Source organism: Melanerpes formicivorus, unplaced genomic scaffold (assembly GCF_026170545.1).
Source record: "Melanerpes formicivorus ecotype bairdi unplaced genomic scaffold, bMelFor1.0.p_v2 SCAF_14, whole genome shotgun sequence".
Lineage (NCBI taxonomy): Eukaryota > Metazoa > Chordata > Aves > Piciformes > Picidae > Melanerpes > Melanerpes formicivorus.
This window is the reverse complement of record NW_027142366.1, coordinates 18,253,343-18,277,629: the sequence shown is the minus strand read 5'-3', so window position 1 is coordinate 18,277,629 and position 24,287 is coordinate 18,253,343. Positions and strand designations below refer to the sequence as shown.

Genomic DNA, 24,287 nt, shown 5'->3' with positions numbered 1-24,287 from the left:
TCTTGGAGCTGGCTGATCCTGAAGGTCCCTTCCAACCTTTAAGGTCCCTTGCAGCCCACACCATTCCATGATTCCGTGACTGTTTCTGACTGTCTCCCCCTGTGCTCTAATCTCCTGTGGAAAACCAACCCCAACCAGCATCCTGAGGGCAACACTCAACCACTGAGACATGGGCATGGGGGGTGGCAGGGGTGCCAGGCTCCAGCAGGAAAGCCTTCTGCACAGCTTTGCTCTCCTGATCTTCCCAGCACAATCACAGTGACCTTTGGGCCTGAGAAGCTGCAGCCTGGCTCCTCACACCAGGGACAGCACCAAGCCCAGCTGCAGGCAGGGAAGCAGAGCAGGAGGGGAGGCAGGAGGGCAGGAAAGAGGGGAGGATAGAGGGGAAGCAAGAGGAGAGGATAGAGGGGAGGCAGGAGGGGAGGAAGGAGGGGAGGAAAGAGGAGAGGAAAGAGGGAAGAAAAGAGGGGAGGAAAGAGGGGAGAAAAGAGGGGAGAAAAGAGGGGAGAAAAGAGGGGAGAAAAGAGGGGAGAAAAGAGGGGAGAAAAGAGGGGAGAAAAGAGGGGAGGCAAGAGAGGAGGTAGGAGGGAAGGAAAGAGGGGAGGCAGGAGAGGAGGAAAGAGGGGAGGCAAGAGGGGAGGATAGAGGAGAGGAAAAAGGGGAGGCAGGAGGGGAGGAAAGAGGGCAGGCAGGAGGGGAGGAAAGAGGGGAGGAAAGAGGGGAGGTAGGAGGGGAGGTAGGAGGGCAGGCAGGAGGGCAGGCAGGAGGGGAGGCAGGAGGGGAGGCAGGAGGGGAGGCAGGAGGGCAGGCAGAGGGCAGGCAGGAGGGGAGGCAGGAGGGGAGGCAGGAGGGGAGGCAGAGGGCAGGCAGGAGGGGAGGCAGGAGGGGAGGCAGAGGGCAGGCAGGAGGGGAGGCAGGAGGGGAGGCAGAGGGCAGGCAGGAGGGGAGGCAGAGGGCAGGCAGAGGGCAGGCAGGAGGGGAGGCAGGAGGGGAGGCAGAGGGCAGGCAGGAGGGCAGGCAGAGGGCAGGCAGAGGGCAGGCAGGAGGGGAGGCAGGAGGGGAGGCAGAGGGCAGGCAGAGGGCAGGCAGGAGGGCAGGCAGGAGGGCAGGCAGAGGGCAGGCAGGGGGGCAGGCAGGAGGGGAGGCAGGAGGGGAGGCAGGAGGGGAGGCAGAGGGCAGGCAGGAGGGGAGGCAGGAGGGGAGGCAGGAGGGGCAGGCAAGAGGGGAGGCAGAGGGCAGGCAGGAGGGCAGGCAGAGGGCAGGCAGGAGGGGAGGCAGGAGGGGAGGCAGGGGGGCAGGCAGGAGGGCAGGCAGGAGGGGAGGCAGGAGGGGAGGCAGAGGGCAGGCAGGAGGGGAGGCAGAGGGCAGGCAGGAGGGCAGGCAGAGGGCAGGCAGGAGGGCAGGCAGGCGAGCGCGGCGCCGCCAGACCTACTCCATCAGCTGGTCCTTGGCCTTCTCGGTGATGTTGCGAGGCTGGGGGTAGTTGGTGACTGTGATGGAGGCGTTGGGGCCCACCAGGGCCCTGAAGAGAGCGTTGTCAGCCAGCATGAGGGCCGTGGCAGGGGAGTGGTAGGCCTGGTTGTTGAAGAGGGCAGTGAGCAGGGTGCGGTTGGCGTCCCCCCGGAAGGCGGCGGCGGCGATGTAGTGCTCGTTGAAGGCTCCTCCCTCCTCGGAAGCTCTGGAGATGAGGAACTCCTCCAGGTCCCCTGCCAAACACCACCACAGCTGGCAGCAGCCCCCAGCACACCACACCTGCTGCAGTGGGCTACCACCCCTCCTGGCCCCACCCGGCCCCCACCATGGCTATGGAGACCTCAGCTCTGCTTGGAGACTCCCTGCTCTCCTCTGCCACCTGGCACAGGCCAAGGGGCAGTGGATGGAAACTGCAGCCCAGGAGGTTCCACCTCAGCAGGAGGAGGAACTTCTGCCCTGGGAGGCTGCCAGAGGCCTGGAGCAGGCTGCCCAGAGAGGTTGTGGAGTCTCCTGCTCTGGAGCCTTCCCAGCCCTGTCTGGATGTGTTCTGTGTGCCCTGTGCTGGGCTCTATGCTCCTGCTCTGGCAGGGGGCTTGGGCTGGAAGATCTCCAGAGGTCCCTTCCAACCCCTGACACCCTGTGAGCTGTGCTCCTGCAGCACACAGGATGGGGCTGTGCAATGCTCAGCACTTTGCCCCCCACACAGGGGGCCAGCCCTGAGGGCAAGGCTATGCCCCTGCGAAGCTCCCGTGCAGGAGGGCAGGTGAAGGGGCACCTCGGGTATGCCGCAGCTGGCACCGCGGCCACCCACGCCGAGGGCCCTGCCAAGAGAAGCCCCTGGCTCCTGCAGAGCCCACCAGGCATGGCATGGGCTGCTGCCCAGGTGCCCTGTGAAGCCTCACCCAGCACCTCCAGCGGCGACTGGCGCTGGGCAGCCAGCAGCTCCTCGTACTGCTCCGCCAGCCTCTGCGCCAGCCCCGAGGAGCCCGAGACGGAGAAAGGCACCACGGTCTGCCCGTAGGGCTCCAGGCTCAGCCTCAGCTGGCAGGAGTCCCTGGGCCCTGGGAAGGTCTTGGCCACGATGAGGGCAAAGGCAGTGAAGATCAGAGGCACGAGGAACTGCGCCGCCACCATCTTCCAGTTGCGCCAGCTGTACATGGCTCTCTTCATGAACATGGCGTAGAACTGCTGGCAGCACAGGTAGAACTGCCAGGGGAGAAGTCAGGTCAGTGCCAGCCATGCCAGCTGCAGGCAGCCCCACCAGCCACCCCACCCCACCCCCACCCCAGGCAGCTGGTGGGGGGGGCAGTGACCCCCGAGCCACCTTCTCTGCCCCACGCGCAGCAGCAGCGAGCCCCCAGCAGAGCCTGCGAGGGGGCTGAGCAGGGCAGCAGCTCCAGGGCAGCAGGGCAGGGAAGCCCACACTGGGATGGGTTGGAAAGGACCTTTCAAGGTCATCCAGTCCACTCCCCTGCAGCCAGCAGGGCCAGCTGCAGCCACAGCAGGCTGCTCCCAGCCCCAACCAACCTGCCCTGCACTGCTGCCAGCCATGGGGCAGCTCCACCTCTCTGGGCAGCCTGGCACAGGCTCTCCCCACCCTCAGCACCAAACATTTCTCCTTCTCTCCACTCTCAGGCTCCCTCTTGCACTTCAAACCATCCCCCTTTGGCCTGGCCCAACAGGCCCTGCTCAGCACTCTGTCCCCAGCTCTCTTCTGGCCTCTTGAAGCCCTGCAAGGCCACCAGGAGGTCTCCCTGGAGCTGGTGCCAAGGTGTCCCCACCCTCAGCGTCAACCATCTCTTCCTTCTCTCCAATCTGAGTCTCCTTCTAGTTTAAACCATCACCCCTTGCTCAGAAGTCTGTCCCCAGCTTTCTTCTGGCCCCTTTAAGGCCACCAGGAGGTCTCCCTGGAGCCTTCTCCTCTGCAGGCTGCACAACCCCAACCCTCCCAGCAGAGGGCTCCCAGCCTCCCAGCACTGCTGTGGCCTGCCCTGGATGGACCTCCCCAGCCCTTCCCAGGCTCAGGACAGCCCGGGGTGGGTGCAGGGTGCCTCCCCTGCCCGTGCTCACCCCTGCATAGAAGTGGAGATGCTCCCTCAGGCTCCCTCTTGCAGCTCAAACCATCCCCCCTTGGCCTGGCCCAACAGGCCCTGCTATCTGCTCAGCCCCTGAAGCACTGCAAGGCCCCCAGAAGGTGTCCCTGGAAAGCCAGCCCAGCAGACTGAGCCAGCTGGGGCAGCCCATCTCACTCCACAGCTTCCCAGGGGGGTGCAGTCCCTCTGGGATCTCAGGTGTTAAAAGCAGCTTCAGCCACGACCTTTACCTTCCTCCAGCTCTCAGCATTTGAGGTTCACAAAGAGGATTACTGCAGCTGGGCTGCCTGCCAACAGCAGGGGTGAGACACCCAGCAGCTCCCAGCCTGCCTCTGCAAGCACCTGCTTGGCTTTTGAAGCCCAGAACCTTCCTTCTCTCCTCCTGCCTCGGAGCCATGCCCTTGGGAAGCAGAGGAAATGCATCCCAGGGGTGCAGGCAGCAGGCCAGGAAGGGCTGCCAGGGCTGTGGAAGGAAGGTGGCTTTGCTCTGCTGGAAATCCCAAGTGAGGCACCAAGAGCTGCAAACCCCTTTAGATCATCTGGGACACCTTCAAGAGCATCTCTGTAGGCCTCAAGGCTAACATAGAGAAGGTGGCAACAACCAGCCCCCAAAATAATCAGCCCTGGAGATGTGGCTTGCAATGGGACCTCCCAGTTTGACCTTCCAAACCAAGGGGAGACTCCAGCTGCTGGCCCTGCTCCAAAGGCCTCCTGCAGAGGTCCTCTCCCTGCTCCCACTGCACCATTTTCCCCCCACAGCACCAACCCCAGTGTTGAGCTTGATGCTGGAGCAGTCCTCAGTGATGAGAGCCCCACTGTCATCTGTCAGGTCTGTCATGCCACTCAGGCTGCTGGAGTCGTCCATGGCCCAGTCGTTGGAGCGTCTCTCGTGCTGGTACTGCAGGGCAGGCAGCTGGATGGCCTGGATGTCCATGCTGGAGTCCACCAGCTTCCCAACCCTGCAGCAGGGGGGAAAGGAGGGGAGGAAACACTTGAATCTTGGTCACCCCAAGCCCAGGGACAAATCCAGGCTGGGTGCAGAGTGAGTTGAGAGCAGCCCTGAAGAAAGAGCCCTGGGGGCGCTGGGTGCTGAGCAGCTCCCCAGGAGCCAGCAGAGCCTCCTGCAGCCCTCAGGCAGCTGTGTGCTGGGCTGCAGCCAGAGCAGGCTGGGCAGAGGGTAGCAGAGGGGATTCTGCCCCTGGGCTCTGCTCTGCTCAGCCCTCACCTCCAATCCTGCCTCCAGCTCTGCTCTCCCCAGCAGCAGAAGGACACAGAGCTGCTGGAGAGAGGCCAGAGGAGGCCACAAAGATGCTGCCAGGGCTGGAGCAGCTCTGCTGGGAGCACAGGCTGAGGGAGCTGGGGCTGTGCAGGCCTGCAGAGGAGAAGGCTCCAGGGGCTCCTCAGAGCTGCTGCCAGGAGCTGAAGGGATCCTGCAGGAAGGCTGCAGAGGAACTTTGGCTGAGGGGGTCTGAGGCAGGCCCAGGGGGAAGGGTTTGGAGCTGAGGCAGAGCAGGGTTGGAGTGGAAGTTCTTCAGTGTGAGGGTGGGGAGATGCTGGTAGAGGTTGCCCAGGGAGGCTGTGACTGGCTCCTGCCTGGGGGAGTTCAAAGCCAGGCTGGATGAGGCCTGGAGCAAGCTGTGCTGGTGGGAGTGTCCCTGCCCGTGGCAGGAAGGTTGGGGAAGATGAACTCTGAGGTCACTTCCAACCTGAGCCATTCCAGGACTGAATTCTATGACTGAAACAGCCCCAGACAGGATCAAGCTGTTCTGAGCTGGAGAAGCCAAACTCAGGAGGCAAAAAACAAACCCAAGAGCTAAACCCCAACCCCAAGAGATAAAACCCAACCCCAAGAGCCAAACCCCAACCCCAAGAGCCGAAACCCAACCCCAAGAGCCAAAACCCAACCCCAAGAGCTGAAACCCAACTCCAAGAGCCAAAACCCAACCCCAAAAGCCAAAACCCAACCCCAAGAATTAAAACCCAACCCCAAGAGCCAAACCCCACCCCCAAGAGCTGAAACCCAACTCCAAGAGCCAAAACCCAACCCCAAAAGCCAAAACCCAACCCCAAGAATTAAAACCCAACCCCAAGAGCCGAAACCCAACCCCAAAAGCCAAACCCCAACCCCAAGAGCTGAAACCCAACCCCAAGAGATGAAACCCAACCTCAGGAGATGAAATCCAACCTCAAAAGCCGAAATGCAACCCCAAAAGCCAAAACCCAACCCCAAGAGCCAAACCCCAACCCCAAGAGCCAAAACCCAACCCCAAAAGCCAAACCCCAACCCTAAGAGCCAAAACCCAACCCTAAGAGCCAAAATCCAATCCCAAGAGTTAAAACCCAACCCCAAAAGCCAAAACCCAACCCCAAGAGATAAAACCCAACCCCAAGGGATGAAACCCAACCCCAAGAGCCGAAACCCAACCCCAAGAGATAAAACCCAACCCCAAGAGCCAAAACCCAACCCCAAGAGCCAAAACTCAACCCCAAGAGATAAAACCCAACCCCAAGAGATAAAACCCAACCCCAAGAGTTAAAACCCAATCCCAAAAGCCAAAACCCAACCCCAGGAGTTAAAATCCAACCCCAAGAGCCAAAACCCAACCCCAAAAGCCAAAACCCAACCCCAACAAATGAAACCCAACTCCAAGAGCCAAAACCCACCCCCAAGAGATAAAACCCAACCCCAAGAGCCAAAACCCAACCCCAAGAGATAAAACCCAGCCCCAAGAGCCAAAACCCAATCCCAAAAGCCAAAATCCAACCCCAAGAGCCAAAACCGAACCCCAAGAGCCAAAACCCAACCTCAAAATCCAAAACCCAAACCCAAGAGATAAAACCCAGCCCCAAGAGCCAAAACCCAACCCCAAAATCCAAAACCCAAACCCAAGAGCCAAAACCCAATCCCAAGAGCCGAAACCCAACCCATGCCCCAAGAGCTGTGCAGGACAGTGCTGTCACCAGAGCACAGGAAGGGACTGGGTGTCCCCAGAGGCAGCCCCAGCAGGGCCAGCCTCCCTGCTGCCCACCTGAGGAAGACCTCCTCCATGGTGGTGACGGAGGCTCCGTAGCTGGCGATGCCCAGCTCCTCGCGCCTCTGCTCCAGCTCTGTGAACAGGGCCTCGAACCTGGGGGGAGATGCTTGGCATTAGGCACTGCCCCTCAGGAGGTGGGCACTCACAGCATTGCCCCTGTAGCTGCTTTGAGCCCTTGCAGCCAGCTCTGGGGCTGCCTGCAGCACCTCAGCACCCCAACAGCAGCTTCTGTGTTCCACTTTCTCCAGGCCACAGCTGTCACCAGCTGCTGGTGGCCTTGCAGGGCTCAGAAGGGTTGAGCAGAAAGCTGGGGAGAGACTTCTGAGCAGGGCCTGTTGGGCCAGGCCAACAGGGGATGGTTTGAAGTGCAAGAGGGAGGCTGAGAGTGGAGAGAAGGGAGAAATGTTTGGTGCTGAGGGTGGGGAGAGCCTGTGCCAGGCTGCCCAGAGAGGTGGAGCTGCCCCATGGCTGGCAGCAGTGCAGGGCAGGTTGGTTGGGGCTGGGAGCAGCCTGCTGTGGCTGGGGATGTCCCTGCTGGCTGCAGGGCTTGCCCTGGGTGAGCTTGGAATGTCCTTTGCAACCCAAACCACTCTGTGATTAGATAAATAGAGGCCAAAGGCCATCTGAGCTTGGAAGGTGCCTTCTGACTAACCCAGTCTGGGGTTCTATGATCAGTAAGTGCTGTCCCATGCAGCTGCTACCCAGGGGTGACAAGGTGGGCATGGGGACATGGGAGTGATGTGCCAGCAGGCACAGGGGGAGGACAGCAGTGACTGGAGGAACCCAATCCCATTTTCCAAGGCCAGCACTGACCCAGAGAGCAGCTCCACTTCCAAGCAAGCCCAGGAGGACAGCACATGAGGGGCCCCACCCTGGGGTCCCAAGGAGGGGCAGCAGGGGCCCAGGCTGTTACCTGTGAGTGCTCTCCTTGGGCAGGATGAAGGACAGCTCTGCCCCAGCGTTGCTCTCCATGGTGGCATTGGGCACGTAGTGACAGATGAGGCGAGAGATCTCCCCCAGGTTGCAGTAGGGCTCCTTCACCATCACCATGTGGTACCCTGCCCCTGGGCACAGCCACAGCACAAGGGACAGCAGGGTCAGCCCAGGATGGGCACCCCTGGGGGGCTGGAGCAGGGGGATGGACACTGAGGCATCAGAGAGGGGTCAGTACCAGCCCAGGCTGCCCTGGGGTGCTGGAGCAGAGGGATGGACACTGAGGCACCATAGAGGGGTCAGTGACAGCCCAGGAGGGGAAACCCTGGGGTGCTGGAGCAGAGGGATGGACACTGAGGCACCAGAGGGGTCAATGGCAGCCCAGGATGGCCCTGGGGTGCTGGAGCAGAGGGATGGACACTGAGGCACCACAGAGGGCTCAGTGCCAGCCCAGGCTGCCCTGGGGTGCTGGAGCAGAGGGATGGACACTGAGGCAGCACAGAAGGGTCAGTGTCAGCCCAGGCTGCCCTGGGGTGCTGGAGCAGAGGGATGGACACTGAGGCACCACAGAAGGGTCAGTGTCAGCCCAGGCTGCCCCTGGGGTGCTGGAGCAGAGGGATGGACACTGAGGCACCACAGAAGGGTCAGTGTCAGCCCAGGCTGCCCCTGGGGTGCTGGAGCAGAGGGATGGACACTGAGGCACCATAGAGGGGTCAGTGACAGCCCAGGAGGGGAAACCCTGGGGTGCTGGAGCAGAGGGATGGAGACTGAGGCACCACAGAGCATCCAGAGCTTTGCCTGGGCTATGGACACGAGGCAGGAGCAAGTGTGAGGACCGACACGGAGCAAGGGGTCCCGTTCCCGTCCCGGCACCGCCCCGGCGCCGCCCCCGGGGCGGGAGGAGGCAGGGAGCTCCCCGGCCGGCCGCTGCCTTACCGTACTTGCGCTTGAGGAAGAGCGCGGAGCCGCAGCACTGCAGCTCGCCCTTGGCCATGATGGCGATGCGGTCCCCCAGCAGGTCTGCCTCGTCCATGAAGTGCGTGGTCAGCAGGATGGTTCTCTGGCTGCGCTGCTGCTGCAGCAGGTCCCAGGTGGCCCTGCGGGAGGCTGGGTCCATCCCCGAGGTCGGCTCGTCCAGCATCACCACCTGCGGGCCGCAAGGGGGCGCAGCTGAGGCGGCGCTGGGAGAGGGGCAGGGGAGGACGCGGCCTAGGGGCCAGGGGCGGCCTGGGCCTTGCAGCGTGCAGGGGAGAGTCTGGCACGGGGGGAGCAGTGGCCAGGCAGCAGTGCTGCACTGCAGCCCCCCAGCACTACATCCCCCCAGCACTGCAGCCCCCCAGAGCTGCAGAGCTGCACTGCAGCCCCTCAGCACTGCAGCCTCCCAGCACTGCAGCCCCCCAGCACTGCAGCCCCCAGCACTGCAGAGCTGCACTGCAGCCTCCCAGCACTGCAGCCCCCCAGCACTGCAGCCTCCCAGCACTGCAGCCTCCCAGCACTGCAGCCTCCCAGCACTGCAGCCCCCCAGCACTGCAGCCCCCCAGCACTGCAGCCCCCAGCACTGCAGCTCCCCAGCACTGCAGCCTCTCATCACTGCAGCCCCCCAGCACTGCAGCCCCCCAGCACTGCAGCCCCCCCAGCACTGCAGCCCCCCAGCACTGCAGAGCTGCACTGCAGCCCCTCAGCACTGCAGCCCCTCAGCACAGCAGCCCTCCAGCACTGCAGCCCCCAGCACTGCAGCTCCCCAGCACTGCAGCCCCTCAGCACTGCAGAGCTGCACTGCAGCCCCCCCAGCACTGCAGCCTCCCAGCACTGCAGCCCCCCAGCACTGCAGCCCCCAGCACTGCAGCCTCCCAGCACTGCAGCCCCTCAGCACTGCAGCCCCCCAGCACTGCAGCCCCCCAGCACTGCAGCCTCCCAGCACTGCAGCCCCTCAGCACTGCAGCCCCCAGCACTGCAGCCCCCAGCACTGCAGCCTCCCAGCACTGCAGTCCCCCAGCACTGCAGCCCCTCAGCACTGCAGCCCCCAGCACTGCAGCCCCCAGCACTGCAGCCCCCCAGCACTGCAGCCTCCCAGCACTGCAGCCCCTCAGCACTGCAGCCCCCAGCACTGCAGCCCCCCAGCACTGCAGCCTCCCAGCACTGCAGCTCCTCAGCACTGCAGCCCCCAGCACTGCAGCCTCCCAGCACTGCAGCCTCCCAGCACTGCAGCCCCCCAGCACTGCAGCCCACCAGCACTGCAGCCCCCCAGCACTGCAGCCCCCCAGCACAGCAGCCCCCCAGCACTGCAGCCCCCAGCACTGCAGCCTCCCAGCACTGCAGCCTCCCAGCACTGCAGCCCCCCAGCACTGCAGCCCCCAGCACTGCAGCCCCCCAGCACTGCAGCCCCCCAGCACTGCAGCTTCCCAGCACTGCAGCCTCCCAGCACTGCAGTCCCCCAGCACTGCAGCTCCCCAGCACTGCAGCCTCCCAGCACTGCAGTCCCCCAGCACTGCAGCCTCCCAGCACTGCAGCCTCCCAGCACTGCAGCCTCTCATCACTGCAGCCCCCCAGCACTGCAGCTCCCCAGCACTGCAGCCCCCCAGCACTGCAGAGCTGCACTGCAGTCCCCCAGCACTGCAGCCTCCCAGCACTGCAGCCTCCCAGCACTGCAGCCTCTCATCACTGCAGCCCCCCAGCACTGCAGTCCCCCAGCACTGCAGTCCCCCAGCACTGCAGCCTCCCAGCACTGCAGCTCCCCAGAGCTGCAGCCCCTCAGCAATGCAGTCCCCCAGCACTGCAGCCTCCCAGCACTGCAGCCTCTCATCACTGCAGCCTCCCAGCACTGCAGCCCCCCAGCACTGCAGCCCCCCAGAGCTGCAGCCCCTCAGCACTGCAGCCTCCCAGCACTGCAGCCCCCCAGCACTGCAGCCCCCCAGCACTGCAGCCCCTCAGCACTGCAGCCCCCCAGCACTGCAGCCTCAGAGCTGTCCCACTTTGTGGGGGGCTCTTGGCCCCTCCTTCATAAGGACCAGCGTGTGTCAGGGGTTGGAAGAGGCCTCGGAAGTCTTCCAGTCCAAGCCCCCTGCCAGAGCAGGAGCAGAGAACCCAGCACAGGGCACACAGAACACACCCAGACAGGGCTGGGAAGGCTCCAGAGCAGGAGACTCCACAACCTCTCTGGGCAGCCTGCTCCAGGCCTCTGGGAGCCTCACAGGGCAGAAGTTCCTCCTCCTGCTGAGGTGGAACCTCCTGGGCTGCAGTTTCCATCCACTGCCCCTTGGCCTGTGCCAGGGTGCAAGTGATGCTGTTCCTGCATCTCCCACTGGTTCTCCACAGGTGAGGAAGGAGCTGAGTGGTGCCAGAAGGACCTGTGCTGGCCCCAGGGAGAAAGGTTGGAGGTGAGGCCCCGCAGGCACTTGCCTTGGAGTCGCCTATGAGGGCGATGCCAATGGAGAGCTTCCTCTTCATGCCCCCCGAGAGGGCCTTGCTCAGGGCATGGCGCTTGTCCTCCAGGTTCAGGATCCTCAGGATGTGGTTGATCTCCTCGGGGCACTTGGAGGCTGGGTACCCCTTCAGCTGCCAGGCAGGGAGAAGGGAGGGTTAAAGCCTGCCTGCAGGGTCTGCCAAAGATCCCTCCCAGCACGCTGGCCACTGCCTGCTGAACCTCAACCACGCTCCCTGCTCCCAACCCAGGCAGCGAAGTCTGGGAGCACAGAGCTGGGCTCCTGCCCAGCCCTGAAGGAGCTGCTACAGCTGGGGGAGGGCTTTCCACAGAGCCATGCTGCACATGACCTCTCCATTCCTCCACCAGCCAAACAGGGAGCTCCTGCTGCCCCTGAGGTGGAATGAGGAGGCAAGGGCTGTGCTGCTTATCGTGGACTGGTTTGGGTTGGAGGGCACCTCCAGAGGCCAACCCCCTGCAGCCAGCAGGGACAGCTGCAGCCACAGCAGGCTGCTCCCAGCCCCAACCAACCTGCCCTGCACTGCTGCCAGCCATGGGGCAGCTCCACCTCTCTGGGCAGCCTGGCACAGGCTCTCCCCACCCTCAGCACCAAACATTTCTCCCTTCTCTCCACTCTCAGGCTCCCTCTTGCACTTCAAACCATCCCCCCTTGGCCTGGCCCAACAGGCCCTGCTCAGCAGTCTGTCCCCAGCTCTCTTCTGGCCTCTTGAAGCCCTGCAAGGCCACCAGGAGGTCTCCCTGGAGCTGGTGCCAAGGTGTCCCCACCCTCAGCATCAACCATCTCTTCCTTCTCTCCAATCTGAGTCTCCTTCTTCTAGTTTAAACCATCACCCCTTGCTCAGAAGTCTGTCCCCAGCTTTTTTCTGGCCCCTTTAAGGCCACCAGGAGGTCTCCCTGGAGCCTTCTCCTCTCCAGGCTGCACAACCCCAACCCTCCCAGCCTGGCCTCCCAGCAGAGGGCTTCCAGCCTCCCAGCACCGCTGTGGCCTGCCCTGGATGGGCCTCCCCAGCCCTTCCCAGGCTCAGGACACCCGGGGTGGGTGCAGGATGCCTCCCCTGCCGGTGCTCACCCCTGCATAGAAGTGGAGATGCTCTTCCACGGTCATGTTGTCGAAGAGGACGTCGTGCTGGGGGCAGAGGCCCAGGCTGCGGCGGATCAGCACCATGTCCCGCGAGATCTCGTAGCCGTTGATGTAGGCCTGGCCGCTGCTGGGCGAGTGCAGACCTGCCGGGGGCAGCAGCTCAGCCTGGGGGACCCCGGCACAGCCCCCGGCGCTGCCTCTAGCCTGGCTCTCATCCTGCCTCTAGCCTGGCTCTCATCATGCCTCTAGCCTGGCTCTCATCCTGCCTCTAGCCTGGCTCTCATCCTGCCTCTAGCCTGGCTCTCATCCTGCCTCTAGCCTGGCTCTCATCCTGCCTCTAGCCTGGCTCTCAACCTGCCTCCAGCCTGGCTCTCAACCTGCCTCCAGCCTGGCTCTCAACTTGCCTCTAGCCTGGCTCTCAACTTGCCTCTAGCCTGCCTCTAGCCTGGGTCTCAACCTGCCTCTAGCCTGGGTCTCAACCTGCCTCTAGCCTGCCTCTAGCCTGGGTCTCAACCTGCCTCCAGCCTGGGTCTCAACCTGCCTCTAGCCTGGGTCTCGGCCTGCCTCTAGCCTGCCTCTAGCCTGGGTCTCAACCTGCCTCCAGCCTGGGTCTCAACCTGCCTCTAGCCTGGGTCTCGGCCTGCCTCTAGCCTGGCTCTAACCTGGCTCTCAACCTGCCTCTAGCCTGCCTCTAGCTTGGCTTTCCACCTGTCTCTAGACTGCCTCTAGCCTGGCTGTCAGCCTGACTCTCAGCTTGGCTCCATCCTGGCTCTCAGCCTGGCTCTATCCTGACTCTAGCCTGGCTCTCAGTTTGGCTCTCTCCTGGCTCCCAACCTGGCTCTCAGCCTGCCTCTAGCCTGGCTCTCAGCCTGGCTCTCAGTTTGGCTCTCTCCTGGCTCCCCACCTGGCTCTCAGCCTGCCTCTAGCCTGGCTCTCAGCCTGGCTCTAGCCTGGCTCTATCCTGGCTCTTGGCTTGGCTCTTGGCCTGGCTGTAGCCTGGCTCTCAACCTGGCTCTCAGCCTAGCAGAGGTCCCAGTGAGCCCAGGGCAGACTTCCAGGGAGGCTGCCATGAGCACCCTGAGCTGGCAGGAGCAGCACAGTGCCAGGGAAGAGAGAAGCAGCAGAGGTCCCCATGCCCTCCATGCCACAGCAGGCTGCCCACAGCTCAGCAGCTCAGGGATGAAGACCTCTCCTTGGTGAAGGCTACTCCTTGGTGCAAGCCCTCTCTGAGCCATCCTCTGTGGGGCTCCTTGCCTTCCAAGGGCTCTGCAGCTATCACTTGTCCCACCAGTGATCCCCTTGCACAGGGCCAAGAAGGGACCTCTGCCCTGCCTCCATCTCCCCAGGCAGTCATCTGCCTCCCTCTCCCCCAGCACCCCTGGCCAAGGGCTCAGTGAACCCAAAGTGCTCCAGGGAGGAGGCAAAAGCCTTCCCCAGGCTCAGAGGTGGAGGTCAGCTCCTCTTTGCCAGCCAGGCCACCAGCCCTTGCCCAGCACACGCCAGCCCGCGCAGCAGGACGTGGCCTCTACCTGTAAGCATGGAGAGGGTGGTGGTCTTCCCAGCACCGTTGTGCCCCAGCAGGACAGTGATCTGCCCTTCATACATGTTCACTGTGAGGTCCTTGACTGCCTCTTTTGTCTTGTTGCCCACTTTGAAGACCTGTGGAGATGCCACAAAGGAGTTGATGCTGGACTCGAGCCACTGTCCCCTCCACTCCACCTGGCAGTCAGAGCCCGCGGGGATCAAGTGGTGCTTGGGGTCTAACTCAGGTACAGTTCCCTTGGCAACAGGTTCAGTACAGATGTGACCACAGCTGTAAGCACCCAAAGCTTCAGCCCACCACAAAATGCAGGCAGCTCTGGAGAAGAGCCTCAGGTGTCCCACCCAGCCCAGGGCACAGAGGGCAGCTAAGGAAGGTGCCTGCAGGCAGCAGTTTTGCCCCTGAGCAACATTCTGACCTGCCTGTGCTGTGCTGGGCAGTGGGTACCTTGGAAAGGTGCTTGATCTTGATCCCTGACACCAGGTCTGCAGGTTCCTCCTCGATGTATTGGCTCTTCAGAGCTTTCTCAGGGTCCTCCTCCTCCTCCTTCTCCTTTCCCACGACGGTCCTGGGGCGCCCGCACCAGTAGGAGGGCTGAGGGGGGCAGGCACAGAGAGCATCTCAGACACAGCACCAGGCCACCGCTTCTCCCCAGCCTTCTCCACCCTCCTCCCACAGAGATGCCTCTCCATGGCCTGGGGATGGCCAGCCAGCACATCCTCAGCAGGCAGGTAGGTCAGACTGGATGAGACTGCTCCTCCTGCCCTGCTGCCTTCCTCTGCCCCTCCCTCAGGGCAGGATTGGCTCCTGCAGTTTGCACAGAGTCATAGAGCTGGCAGGGTTGGGAGGGACCTCAAGGCTCAGCCAGTCCCAACCCCCTGCCATGGCCAGGGACACCTCACACCACAGCAGGTTGCTCACAGCCACCTCCAGCCTGGCTGCAAACACCTCCAGGCAGGAGGCTTCCACCACCTCCCTGGGCAACCTGGGCCAGGCTCTCACCACCCTCCTGGCCAACAACTTCTCCTCACAGCCAATCTCCATCTCCCCACTTCTAGTTCTGCTCCATCCCCCCCAGTCCTAGCCCTCCCTCACCCCCTACAAAGTCCCTCCCCAGCTTTCCTGGAGCCCCCTGCAGATCCTGGAAGGCCACAAGGAGGTCTCCTGGGAGCCTTCTCCTCTCCAGCCTGCACAACCCCAACTCTCTCAGGCTGTGCTCACAGCAGAGCAGCTCCAGCCCTCTGCTCCTCCTCCTGGCCCTGCTCTGGACACCTTCCAGCCCCTCCAGATCCTTCCTGGCACAGAGGCTCCAGCACTGGCCCCAGAGCTGCAGCTGTGGTCTCAGCAGAGTGGAGCAGAGGAAGGGCAGCCCAGCTGACAGGGTGACACTCATCACCCAGCTCCTGGCAGGAGCACCTGGGGGATACAGACCCCTCAGGTCCACCCCTGGGCAGGCAGCACTCAGGGAGTTTCAAGTGGCTGGATCTGGTTGCTCAGGCCTAGGGCTTCTCTCCAGTGCCTTCATGGAGACACTTGGAGGCCTGTGTGCCAAGAAGGCTTGGCACAAAGATGCCAAACCCAGATGACCTTCATGCTCAGTTCATAAATGCAGCTGCAGCAGACACATTGCAGAGCCCTTGAGTTTGGAGGCCACAGCCATAGATTGACAGAAGGGTTTGGGTTGGAAGGGACCCTAAAGATCATCCAGCTCCAACCCCCAGCCATGGGCAGGGACCTCTCCCACCAGCACAGCTTGCTCAGGGCCTCATCCCGCCTCCCCTTAAGCACCTCCAAGCAGGAGGCAGCCACAGCCTCCCTGGGCAACCTGTGCCAGAGTGCAGGGGTGATGATTTCACACACAGACTCACACAGAAGGGACCCCAAGTCCTCCTGCTCCAACCTCTCTAGGTCCCAGAGCCTCTGGAATGAGCTTCTTGGCCACGAGCACGCTGCCGGCTCACGGGCAGCCTCCCATCCACTAGGACCCTCTTCCTCTTCACTGCTCTCCAACAGCTCGGTCCCCAGCCTCTCCTGGGGCTGCTCCCCAGGTGCCCCAGGGCCCCTGGCAGGGGCTGGCAGCAGTGCTCACCGTCAGGAAGAAGTAGCAGGGCTGAGGCACTCCGTACTCGCCGGGGAACACGGCCTCCACGTACCACGTCACCAGCCCGTACAGCACCGAGTCCAGCAGCAGCATCCCCAGCACCTGCGCCAAGGTGAAGTTGTCATCCACGCTGATGGGCTTCATCAGGTCCCTCCACTGGATGCCAGTCCCTGCAACACACACAGAGGGCACTGCCTACCTGCACCAGGACAGGTCAGGGGATGCCCTGCTGGAGAGCAGCTCCACGGAGTGCTGGTGGGCAGCGAGCTCTGCCTGGGAGAGCGATGTGCCCTGGTGGTGAAGAAGGCCAATGGGATCCTGGGGGGCAGCAAGCAAAGTGTGGCCAGCAGGGCTGAGGAGGGTCTGCTCCCCCTCTGCTCTGCCCTGCTCAGACCACAGCTGCAATCCTGTGTCCAGTGCTGGGCTCCCCAGCTCAAGAGAGACAGAGACCTGCTGGGGAGAGTCCAAGGCAGAGGCAGGAGGATGATTTGGGAGCTTGAGCATCTCCCCTGTGAGGAGAGACTGAGAGCCCTGGGGCTGTTTAGTCTGGAGAGGAGAAGGCTGAGAGGGATCTGATCAATGGCTCTCAATAGCTGAGGGCTGGGGGGCAAGTGGAGGGGGCTAAGCTCTTTGGGGTGGTGCACACCAATAAGCCAAGGACCAATGGAGACAAACTTGGACAGAGAAGGTTTCACCTCAGCAGGAGGAGAAACCTTTTAGGTGTGAGGGTGCTGGAGGCCTGAAGCAGGCTGCCCTCCTTCTTCTGCCCCACCTGGCTGTGTTCCTGTGTGCCCTGCCCTGGCTGCTCCTGCTCTGGCAGGGGGTTGGACTGGATGAGCTCTGGAGGTCCCTTCCAACCTCTACCACTCTGTGATCCCCCAGGCTGCTGGGTGGCATCCCCCCATCCCCTCTTGGTGATGAGGAGCACACAGAATCACACAATTCCAGGTTGGAAGGACCTCCAGGATCTTCCCTGCCCAAAGCCTGGTCTAGCCAAGCTGGCCCAGCACCTGCCCAGCTGCATCTGAGCAGTGTCCCATGCTGGGGACTCCACCACTGCTCTGAGGAGATCATTCCAGCAGCTGATTGGTCTGAGGGTGGAAAATCAGCCTCTTGTGTCTTACCAGAACCTCCCCAGCAGTGCCTTGTCCCCACCACCCCTCATCCTTTCCTTGCCAGAAGGGAGTCTCCATCTTTGTATCCACCCTTTGAACACTGGAACATGGGGAGAGGATCTGCCCTGAGCCTTCTCTTCTCCAGGCTGACCCAACCCAGCTCTCAGGGCAGCTGCCCAGTCCTTGGATCATCTTTGTGGCCCTCCTCTGGACCTTCTCCAGCCTGTCCATGTACAGCAGGGACCAAAGATGAGCACAGTATTCCAGAGGTGGCCTGAGCAGTGCTGAGCAGGCTGGGATAAGGACTCTTCACCCCTGCTGGGCATCCCTCAGACCAGAGCTGGCTTGGCAGCTACAGTGGGGATGGCATTTTGCACAGCCCAGGGCTGGAGGAGCAGAGCCCTGGTGCTGGTAGGAGCTGCAGGAGCCACCAGCAACCTGCTCATCAGGAGCAGGGAAGGGCTTCTCCCTGACCTCTATCCACCCTTCATACCAGGCACAAGGCAGTCCCAACCCACCACCAGGGAAGCTGCCTCCTCTCCTGAGGGACAGGAGCTGTTTGCTCACCTTTTCCTTCAAACATTCCTATCAGCTGTGCCCCCATGGCCATGGCCACGTTGGAGATGAGGCAGGAGGCCAGCTTCTGGCTGTGGGACATCAGGTCGTAGCGTGGAGAGATGAAGAAGTAAGGGATGTAGGAGAAGAAGTAGAGGAAGCCCCCAGCAGCTGCTGCCACGTTTGCTGCCAGCACAGGAGAAGCAGGAGGGCAAACATCAGTAACACAGGGATGCCACCAGCTCTGTCCCACCAGAATGCCACCCAGCTTCATCACAGAATTGGGCTGGAAGGGACCCTGAAGATCACCCAGTGCCAGCCCCCTGCCATGGGCAGGGACACCTCCCACCAGCACAGCTTGCTCAGGGCCTCATCCAGCCTGGTCCTGAACACCTCCAAGCAGGAGGCAGCCACAGCCTCCCTGGGCAGCCTGTGCCAGAGTCTCCCCAGCCTCACTGCAAACAATTTCGTCCTCCTCTCCACTCTCAGTCTCCTCTCTCCCAGCTCAAAGCCATTGGCCCTGGGCCTGGCACTCCCAGCTCTTGCCCCAAGTCCCTCCCCAGCTGTCCTGGAGCCCCTTCAGCTACTGGAAGGCTGCTGTGAGGTCTCCCTGGAGCCTTTTCTCCTCCAGGCCTTCTGCACAAAGCATGGACACAGGGGAGCAGGACAAGGCAGGAGGAGTGCTGGCCCCAGAGACCCATGGTGGGCAGCTGCAGGACCCTACCCAGTCCATCCCACCCTGAAGCCAAGGCAGCCAAGGCCCTAAAGCAGGAGCTTGTCTGCTTTGGAAGTGTTGGCACACATCTCCCTTCCCATGCAGCCAAACCAGCCAAGGCCCTAAAGCAGGAGCTTGTCTGCTTTGGGAAGTGGTGGCACACATCTCCCTTCCCATGCAGCCAAACCAGGGAAGAAAGCCCCCCCACACACTCTGCATGGGGAAGCAACTTCTCCAACCCAGAGCCCTGTGCCACCTCTGGAGCTGGCCCTGCTCTGAGCAGGGTGAGATCAAGGACCTCCAGAGCTGCCTCCCTACCAACACCAAAGATTTCACAGCACCAAAGCCACAACAGCTCCCTCCACCCCCCAGGGGTCAGCAAGGCAAGGAGGGACTCACCTCTGGAGAAGAAGGTGCTCACCATGAAGTTGAAGGAGATGGAGGAGATGGAGAAGATGGCGAGGAAGGTGAAGACCAGCGTGGGGTCGCTGTTGGTGAGCACCGCTCCCTGCTCGCTCACCTGCCAAGAGAACCTCCTTACACCCAGGGCTGGCAGCTGCCTAGGGCTGCAGGAACTTCACCTCATCTTCTCCATGGCTTGGAGACGAGCTGAGAGATGAGTGGCAATGCCCAGACCCTCCCAGACCACTCTAAGGGTTGCCCATGTGTGCCACAGCGTCTGAGAGGCAGGAGACACTCTGCTTGGCCTCCAGGAGGCCATCTCCTGCTTCTCCAGGTGTGGGGCCAAGGGGAGAGCAGAGCATGAGGCCCTCCAAGGGCACACATGGCTGAGGGAGCAGGGTGGTCCTGCTGGGCATGGAGTGGCTGGGGCTTCCCAGCAGTGCTCAAGGGGCTCCCACCCCCAGCCCCCTCCTGGGGAGGTGACCCTGGCCCCGAAGGCAGCTGTGGGCACAGCGCTGCCCACCCAGCTCTGCACAAGGCCAGCTGCAGCCTGTGGTGCACAGCTGGAGGAGTCCTGAGACACCAGGGGAGCCCAGCCCCTGGCTTGCCAGCTGAGGGCTGCTGGCCTGCAGAGAGCTGCTCACCTTGACACAGAAGAGCAGGGTGACGAAGAACACAGACACCAGGAGGAAGAGGAAGAACATCAGGAACCAGGCGCTCCAGTGCAGCCAGTTGCTGAGGCCCATCATGTGCATGTACTCCTGTGAGGAGGTCACTCTGTCACCACCAAGCCTGCCCAGGCCTGAGGTGAAGGCCCTGGGCAGGGTCATGGTGGTGGTGGTGGCTTTGCCCTGAAGCAGTGGTGAGGGGGGCAGCGAGCCCAGGTCCCACCAGAGCAGCTCTGTGTGGAGGGAGAACATCTGCCCAGTGAGCTGAACCCCAAACCATGGCAGCTGAGGGCAGCAGGGCCAGCAGGGCCACCCAGCAGCAGGACAATCAGAGAACCACAGAACTGTCAGGGCTGGAAGGGAGCTCAAGGCTCAGCCAGCTCCAACCCCCTGCCATGGCCAGGGACACCTCACACCACAGCAGGTTGCTCACAGCCACCTCCAGCCTGGCTGCAAACACCTCCAGGCAGGAGGCTTCCACCACCTCCCTGGGCAGCCTGGGCCAGGCTCTCACCACCCTCCTGGCCAACAACTTCTTCCTCACAGCCAATCTCAATCTCCCCACTTCTTGTTCTGCTCCATCCCCCCCAGTCCTATCCCTCCCTGACCCCCTCCAAAGTCCCTCCCCAGCTTTCCTGGAGCCCCCTGCAGATCCTGGAAGGCCACAAGGAGGTCTCCTGGGAGCCTTCTCCTCTCCAGCCTGCACAACCCCAACTCTCTCAGGCTGTGCTCACAGCAGAGCAGCTCCAGCCCTCTGCTCCTCCTCCTGGCCCTTCTTGGGGTGGAACTCCTCAGGAGTAATTAATTCATTGCCTCCTTGGCTTTAACAATCCCTGTGGAGCCTCCCCCCTTGGCCGGGCGCCATTTTGTGCCGGGGGAGTCTCTCCTCCCCTCTTCTTCCTCCCAGTTTGGTTTAAATTGTTGTGTTGGACTAAAGACTGCACACTCCCACGGCAAATATTGCTTCTAAGCAGACTTTTAACCTATTTGATCTGTTTTGGGGCATTTTCTTTCATGTTAATAAAGGTTCTTAGCATTTTTGTTAATATTAGAATAATATATAACAGTTACATTAATGTAATAATAAAATGTCTTAATTCTATTAATCATAAATAATGGATAATGAAGACTAATAGATTATTAACTATTACTACACTATTAATTATTAATTATTAACTATTAATAATAATTAATAATTAACTATCATTATTAATTATTAACTATTAATACACTATTAAGCACGATTAATACACTATTAATTAACTTTAATTATTATAATAGATAACTACAATCATATGCAATAGAAGGTATTAGTATTTTTATTAATATATTAATATATTATATTCTATCTATTCTATCAATATAATGATTTTAATACTATAGAGAATTCATATTAATATATTATTCTTTTATATTAATTATATTAAGCATTATAATTAAGTAACATATAACAAATAATAATCTTCTAACCATACACTGAACCTATTTGATATGGTCTTGGCAATTTTTCACCTTAATAGAAGTATTTTTATTAATATGATAATAGTAATATAATGTATTTTTATTAATATAATAATAGTAATATAATATATAGTAATTACATTAATATAATCATATTAATATACTACATTAATTACATCAATCCATCATAACTAATGTATAATACAGTATTATATTAATTATTGACTATTAGTAATAATTATTAATACATTATTACTGAATTATAATGAATATTATTTATTTAGAAGTAATATATAAGTAATATATAATCTATTAATCTATTAATATATTGATATATTATTATCATATTATCCTATTATCAATATATTAACATATTAATATAATATAACAATATATCTATTAATATTAACTATTAATAATTATTAATATATCAATCAATGTTAATATACCATATATTAATATTAATTCTTAATAAATATTAATATATTATATTTAATGTGTTATGTATTAATATAGAATTATATTAATATGCCATATATAAGTGATATTATTCATTTTAATACTATTATTATTTATTAATTATGATTAATTAATATAATAGATAACACTAGCTATATGCTAATAGAAGTTATTAGTACTTTTATCAGTAAAATATTAATATAATATGGTATATCAATATAATATTTTAATACAATATATTAATGACATTATTATTTCATATCCATTACATTAATCAATTATGTTTAAGTAATACATAATAATTACCTTCTATATATGAATTATAATAATTTATTATTATCATTATCAATAAAAATAATATAATAATAATAATATTATTATTGTTACTGTAATTACTATTACTATTATTATTACTATAATTACTATATATTATTATATTAGGGGCAGGAGTTCATCTGTTAGAGGGCAGAAGGGCTCTGCAGAGGGACCTTGACCAACTAGACAGATGGGCAGAGGCCAACAGGATGGCATTCAACAAGGCCAAGTGCCAGGGGCTGCACTTTGGCCACAACAACCCCAGGCAGAGCTACAGGCTGGGGGCAGAGTGGCTGAGAGCAGCCAGGCAGAGAGGGACCTGGGGGTGCTGGTTGGCAGCTGCCTGAACACGAGCCAGCAGTGTGCCCAGGGGGCCAAGAAGGCCAAGGGCATCCTGGCCTGCAGCAGGAAGAGTGTGGCCAGCAGGAGCAGGGAAGTCCTTGTGCCCTGTGCTCAGCACTGCTCAGGCCACCCCTTGAGTCCTGTGTCCAGCTCTGGGCTCCTCAGCTCAAGAAGGACATTGAGAGACTTGAAGGTGTCCAGAGAAGGGCAACAAAGCTGGGGAGGGGTCTGGGGCACAGCCCTGTGAGGAGAGGCTGAGGGAGCTGGGGTTGCTTAGCCTGGAGAAGAGGAGGCTCAGGGGTGACCTCAGTGCCCTCTACAACTCCCTGAAGGGAGGATGTAGCCAGGAAGGGGTTGGTCTCTTCTCCCAGGCACTCATGAGCAGAACAAGAGGACACAGTCTCAAGCTGTGCCAGGGGAGGTTCAGGCTGGAAGTGAGGAAGAAATTCTACACAGAGAGAGTGATTGCCCATCGGGATGTGCTGCCCAGGGGGGTGGTGGAGTCCCCATCCCTGGAGGTGTTCAGGAGGGGATTGGATGTGGCACTTGGTGCCATGGTCTAGTCACGGGGTCTGTGGTGACAGCTTGGACTCGATGATCCTCGAGGTCCTTTCCAACCTTGGCTATACCGTGATACTGTGATATTAATTATGTCCATCAATTAAGTAACATAATACCTAATTATCTTCTAACCATACATTAAACCTATTTGATCTGGTTTGGGCAATCTTTTTGTGCTAATAAACGTTATTAGCATTTGTTAGTAATATAACCATATTAATATACATTAATGATATTAATATCATAACGTTAATACAATGTACATCATTGAGATAATATTAATATAGTAATATAATATTAATCTAGTAATATAAATAGAAGAGATTATGGTATACTAATGATATTAAACCATTATTATTAACTAATACATCATCGATTGGTAAATTCACAGTAGTAATTATCAAATATCATTAATTATTAATTAATATAATTAGTATCATACACACCTAGCCTGATATGAATTTCTCTTACTCTTTGCCCTATCTTACTCATCCATTCATCCCCAGGGGGATGTTTGGCGCCCAGCTTGCAGGCAGCCTCCCTTGGGAGCAGCCCCCGGGGGAGAGGAGCACTCAGCCATCCCCCGCCCCGGCCTCACCTTCAGCTTCTTCTCCTTCTCGTGCACCACGGCGCGGACGATGTTGAGGGAGGTGTAGGTGAAGCTGAGCATGAGCAGGAGGGGCAGCTGGTTCTGGATGGCCAGCAGGAAGAGGTCGTTGACGTAGGCAGGGTAGGGGAAGCGCTGCACCAGCAGGGTGATGCTGTCCAGCAGGCTGCTGGCGCTGGCGTTGGCGTGGTACCGCACGATGGCCATGTCCACCGCGTGCTGCACCGCCAGGAAGCCCTCCCGCACGTAGCCTGTGGGCCAAGGAAGGACAGGGGGCAGCAGAGGTGGGGCTGGGCTGTGGGGAGAGGCTCACCAGCCCTGGAACTGGTCAGGCAAGGTGTGGATGTGGCACTGAGGGAGCAGGGCAGCAGGATTTAGGAGAAAGAGAACAAGGAAGCGGTTGTGCCCCTGGGCTAGGCACTGCTGGGGTCACATCTTGAGTCCTGGGCTCAGCTCTGAGTCCCTGACTCTCAGAAGGACACTGAGGAGCTGGAGCAGGGCCAGAGAAGGGCAAGAGAGCTGGGGAAGGGTCTGGAGAAGAGGGCTGGGGAGGAGCAGCTGAGGGAGCTGGGGGTGTTGAGCCTGGAGAAGAGGAGGCTGAGGGAGACCTCCTTGCTCTCTGCAGCTCCCTGAGAGGAGGCTGCAGCCAGCTGGGGCTTGGGCTCTGTTCCCTAGGCTCAGGGGAGAGAAGGAGAGGCAATAGCCTGAAACTGTGCCAGGGGAGGCTTAGGTTGGAAACAAAATGTCTTTGGTGCCAGAGTGGTCAGGGCCTGGCAGAGGCTGCCCAGGGAGGTGGTGGAGTCCCCATGGCTGGAGGGGTTGCAGACGGCATGGCCATGGCCATGGGGCCAGGGTTTGGTGTCCATGGTGGTGGCCATTGGAGTGTGGAGCCCAAACCTGACCCCAGGACTCGAGGTGTGGCCTCCCCAGTGCCCAGCCTGTGCCCCACCTGTTTATTTCTGTGTGGGATTTCTGCCACCTGTCACTGCAAAGCCTCAAACCCTGCCTGCAATGCCCCAGAGGAGCATTCTGAAAGCTTGCTGCTCAAAGTGACCTTGAGAGAGGAGAAAGTCAGAACCTGAGCTCATGAGCCACGGTTTATATTAACCAAGCTACTAAGCAAACATGGTGCTGAGGGAACTGACCCCAGCTGCTGGTCAGCCTGCCCTGCAGGGCTTCTGGACCAGCAGACACCATCCCCTTGTGTTTGGGGATTGGATCTACTTACACTGCCTGAGCAAAACCTGATCACTGCTTCCTTGGCCTCCCAGCCCTTGGCATTGCTGTAGAGTCACAGAACCACAGAACTGATGAGGTTGGAAGAGACCTTTGAGATCATCAAGTCCAACCTCTCACCCAGAGCTCACAACCCCAGCACTGCTGCTGAGC

General features: G+C 58.8%; 1 protein-coding gene across 1 annotated transcript in view; it reads right to left on the bottom strand.

Annotated features, from left to right (window-relative positions):
* The window catches only part of ABCA3 (ATP binding cassette subfamily A member 3), a 66,386-nt gene that overhangs the window by 17,736 nt on the left and 24,363 nt on the right, over nucleotides 1-24,287 (bottom strand). The window contains exons 6-20 of the mRNA XM_068147250.1: nucleotides 22,890-23,149; nucleotides 19,130-19,246; nucleotides 18,483-18,603; nucleotides 17,381-17,554; nucleotides 15,687-15,868; nucleotides 14,045-14,191; nucleotides 13,587-13,716; nucleotides 12,046-12,200; nucleotides 10,934-11,089; nucleotides 8,471-8,681; nucleotides 7,515-7,665; nucleotides 6,596-6,694; nucleotides 4,333-4,525; nucleotides 2,376-2,679; nucleotides 1,433-1,706 (exon numbers count right to left, since the gene is read on the bottom strand). Of these exons, the coding sequence (XP_068003351.1) occupies nucleotides 1,433-1,706; nucleotides 2,376-2,679; nucleotides 4,333-4,525; nucleotides 6,596-6,694; nucleotides 7,515-7,665; nucleotides 8,471-8,681; nucleotides 10,934-11,089; nucleotides 12,046-12,200; nucleotides 13,587-13,716; nucleotides 14,045-14,191; nucleotides 15,687-15,868; nucleotides 17,381-17,554; nucleotides 18,483-18,603; nucleotides 19,130-19,246; nucleotides 22,890-23,149 (2,674 nt within the window). The remainder of the gene's footprint in view (nucleotides 1-1,432; nucleotides 1,707-2,375; nucleotides 2,680-4,332; nucleotides 4,526-6,595; nucleotides 6,695-7,514; nucleotides 7,666-8,470; nucleotides 8,682-10,933; nucleotides 11,090-12,045; nucleotides 12,201-13,586; nucleotides 13,717-14,044; nucleotides 14,192-15,686; nucleotides 15,869-17,380; nucleotides 17,555-18,482; nucleotides 18,604-19,129; nucleotides 19,247-22,889; nucleotides 23,150-24,287) is intronic.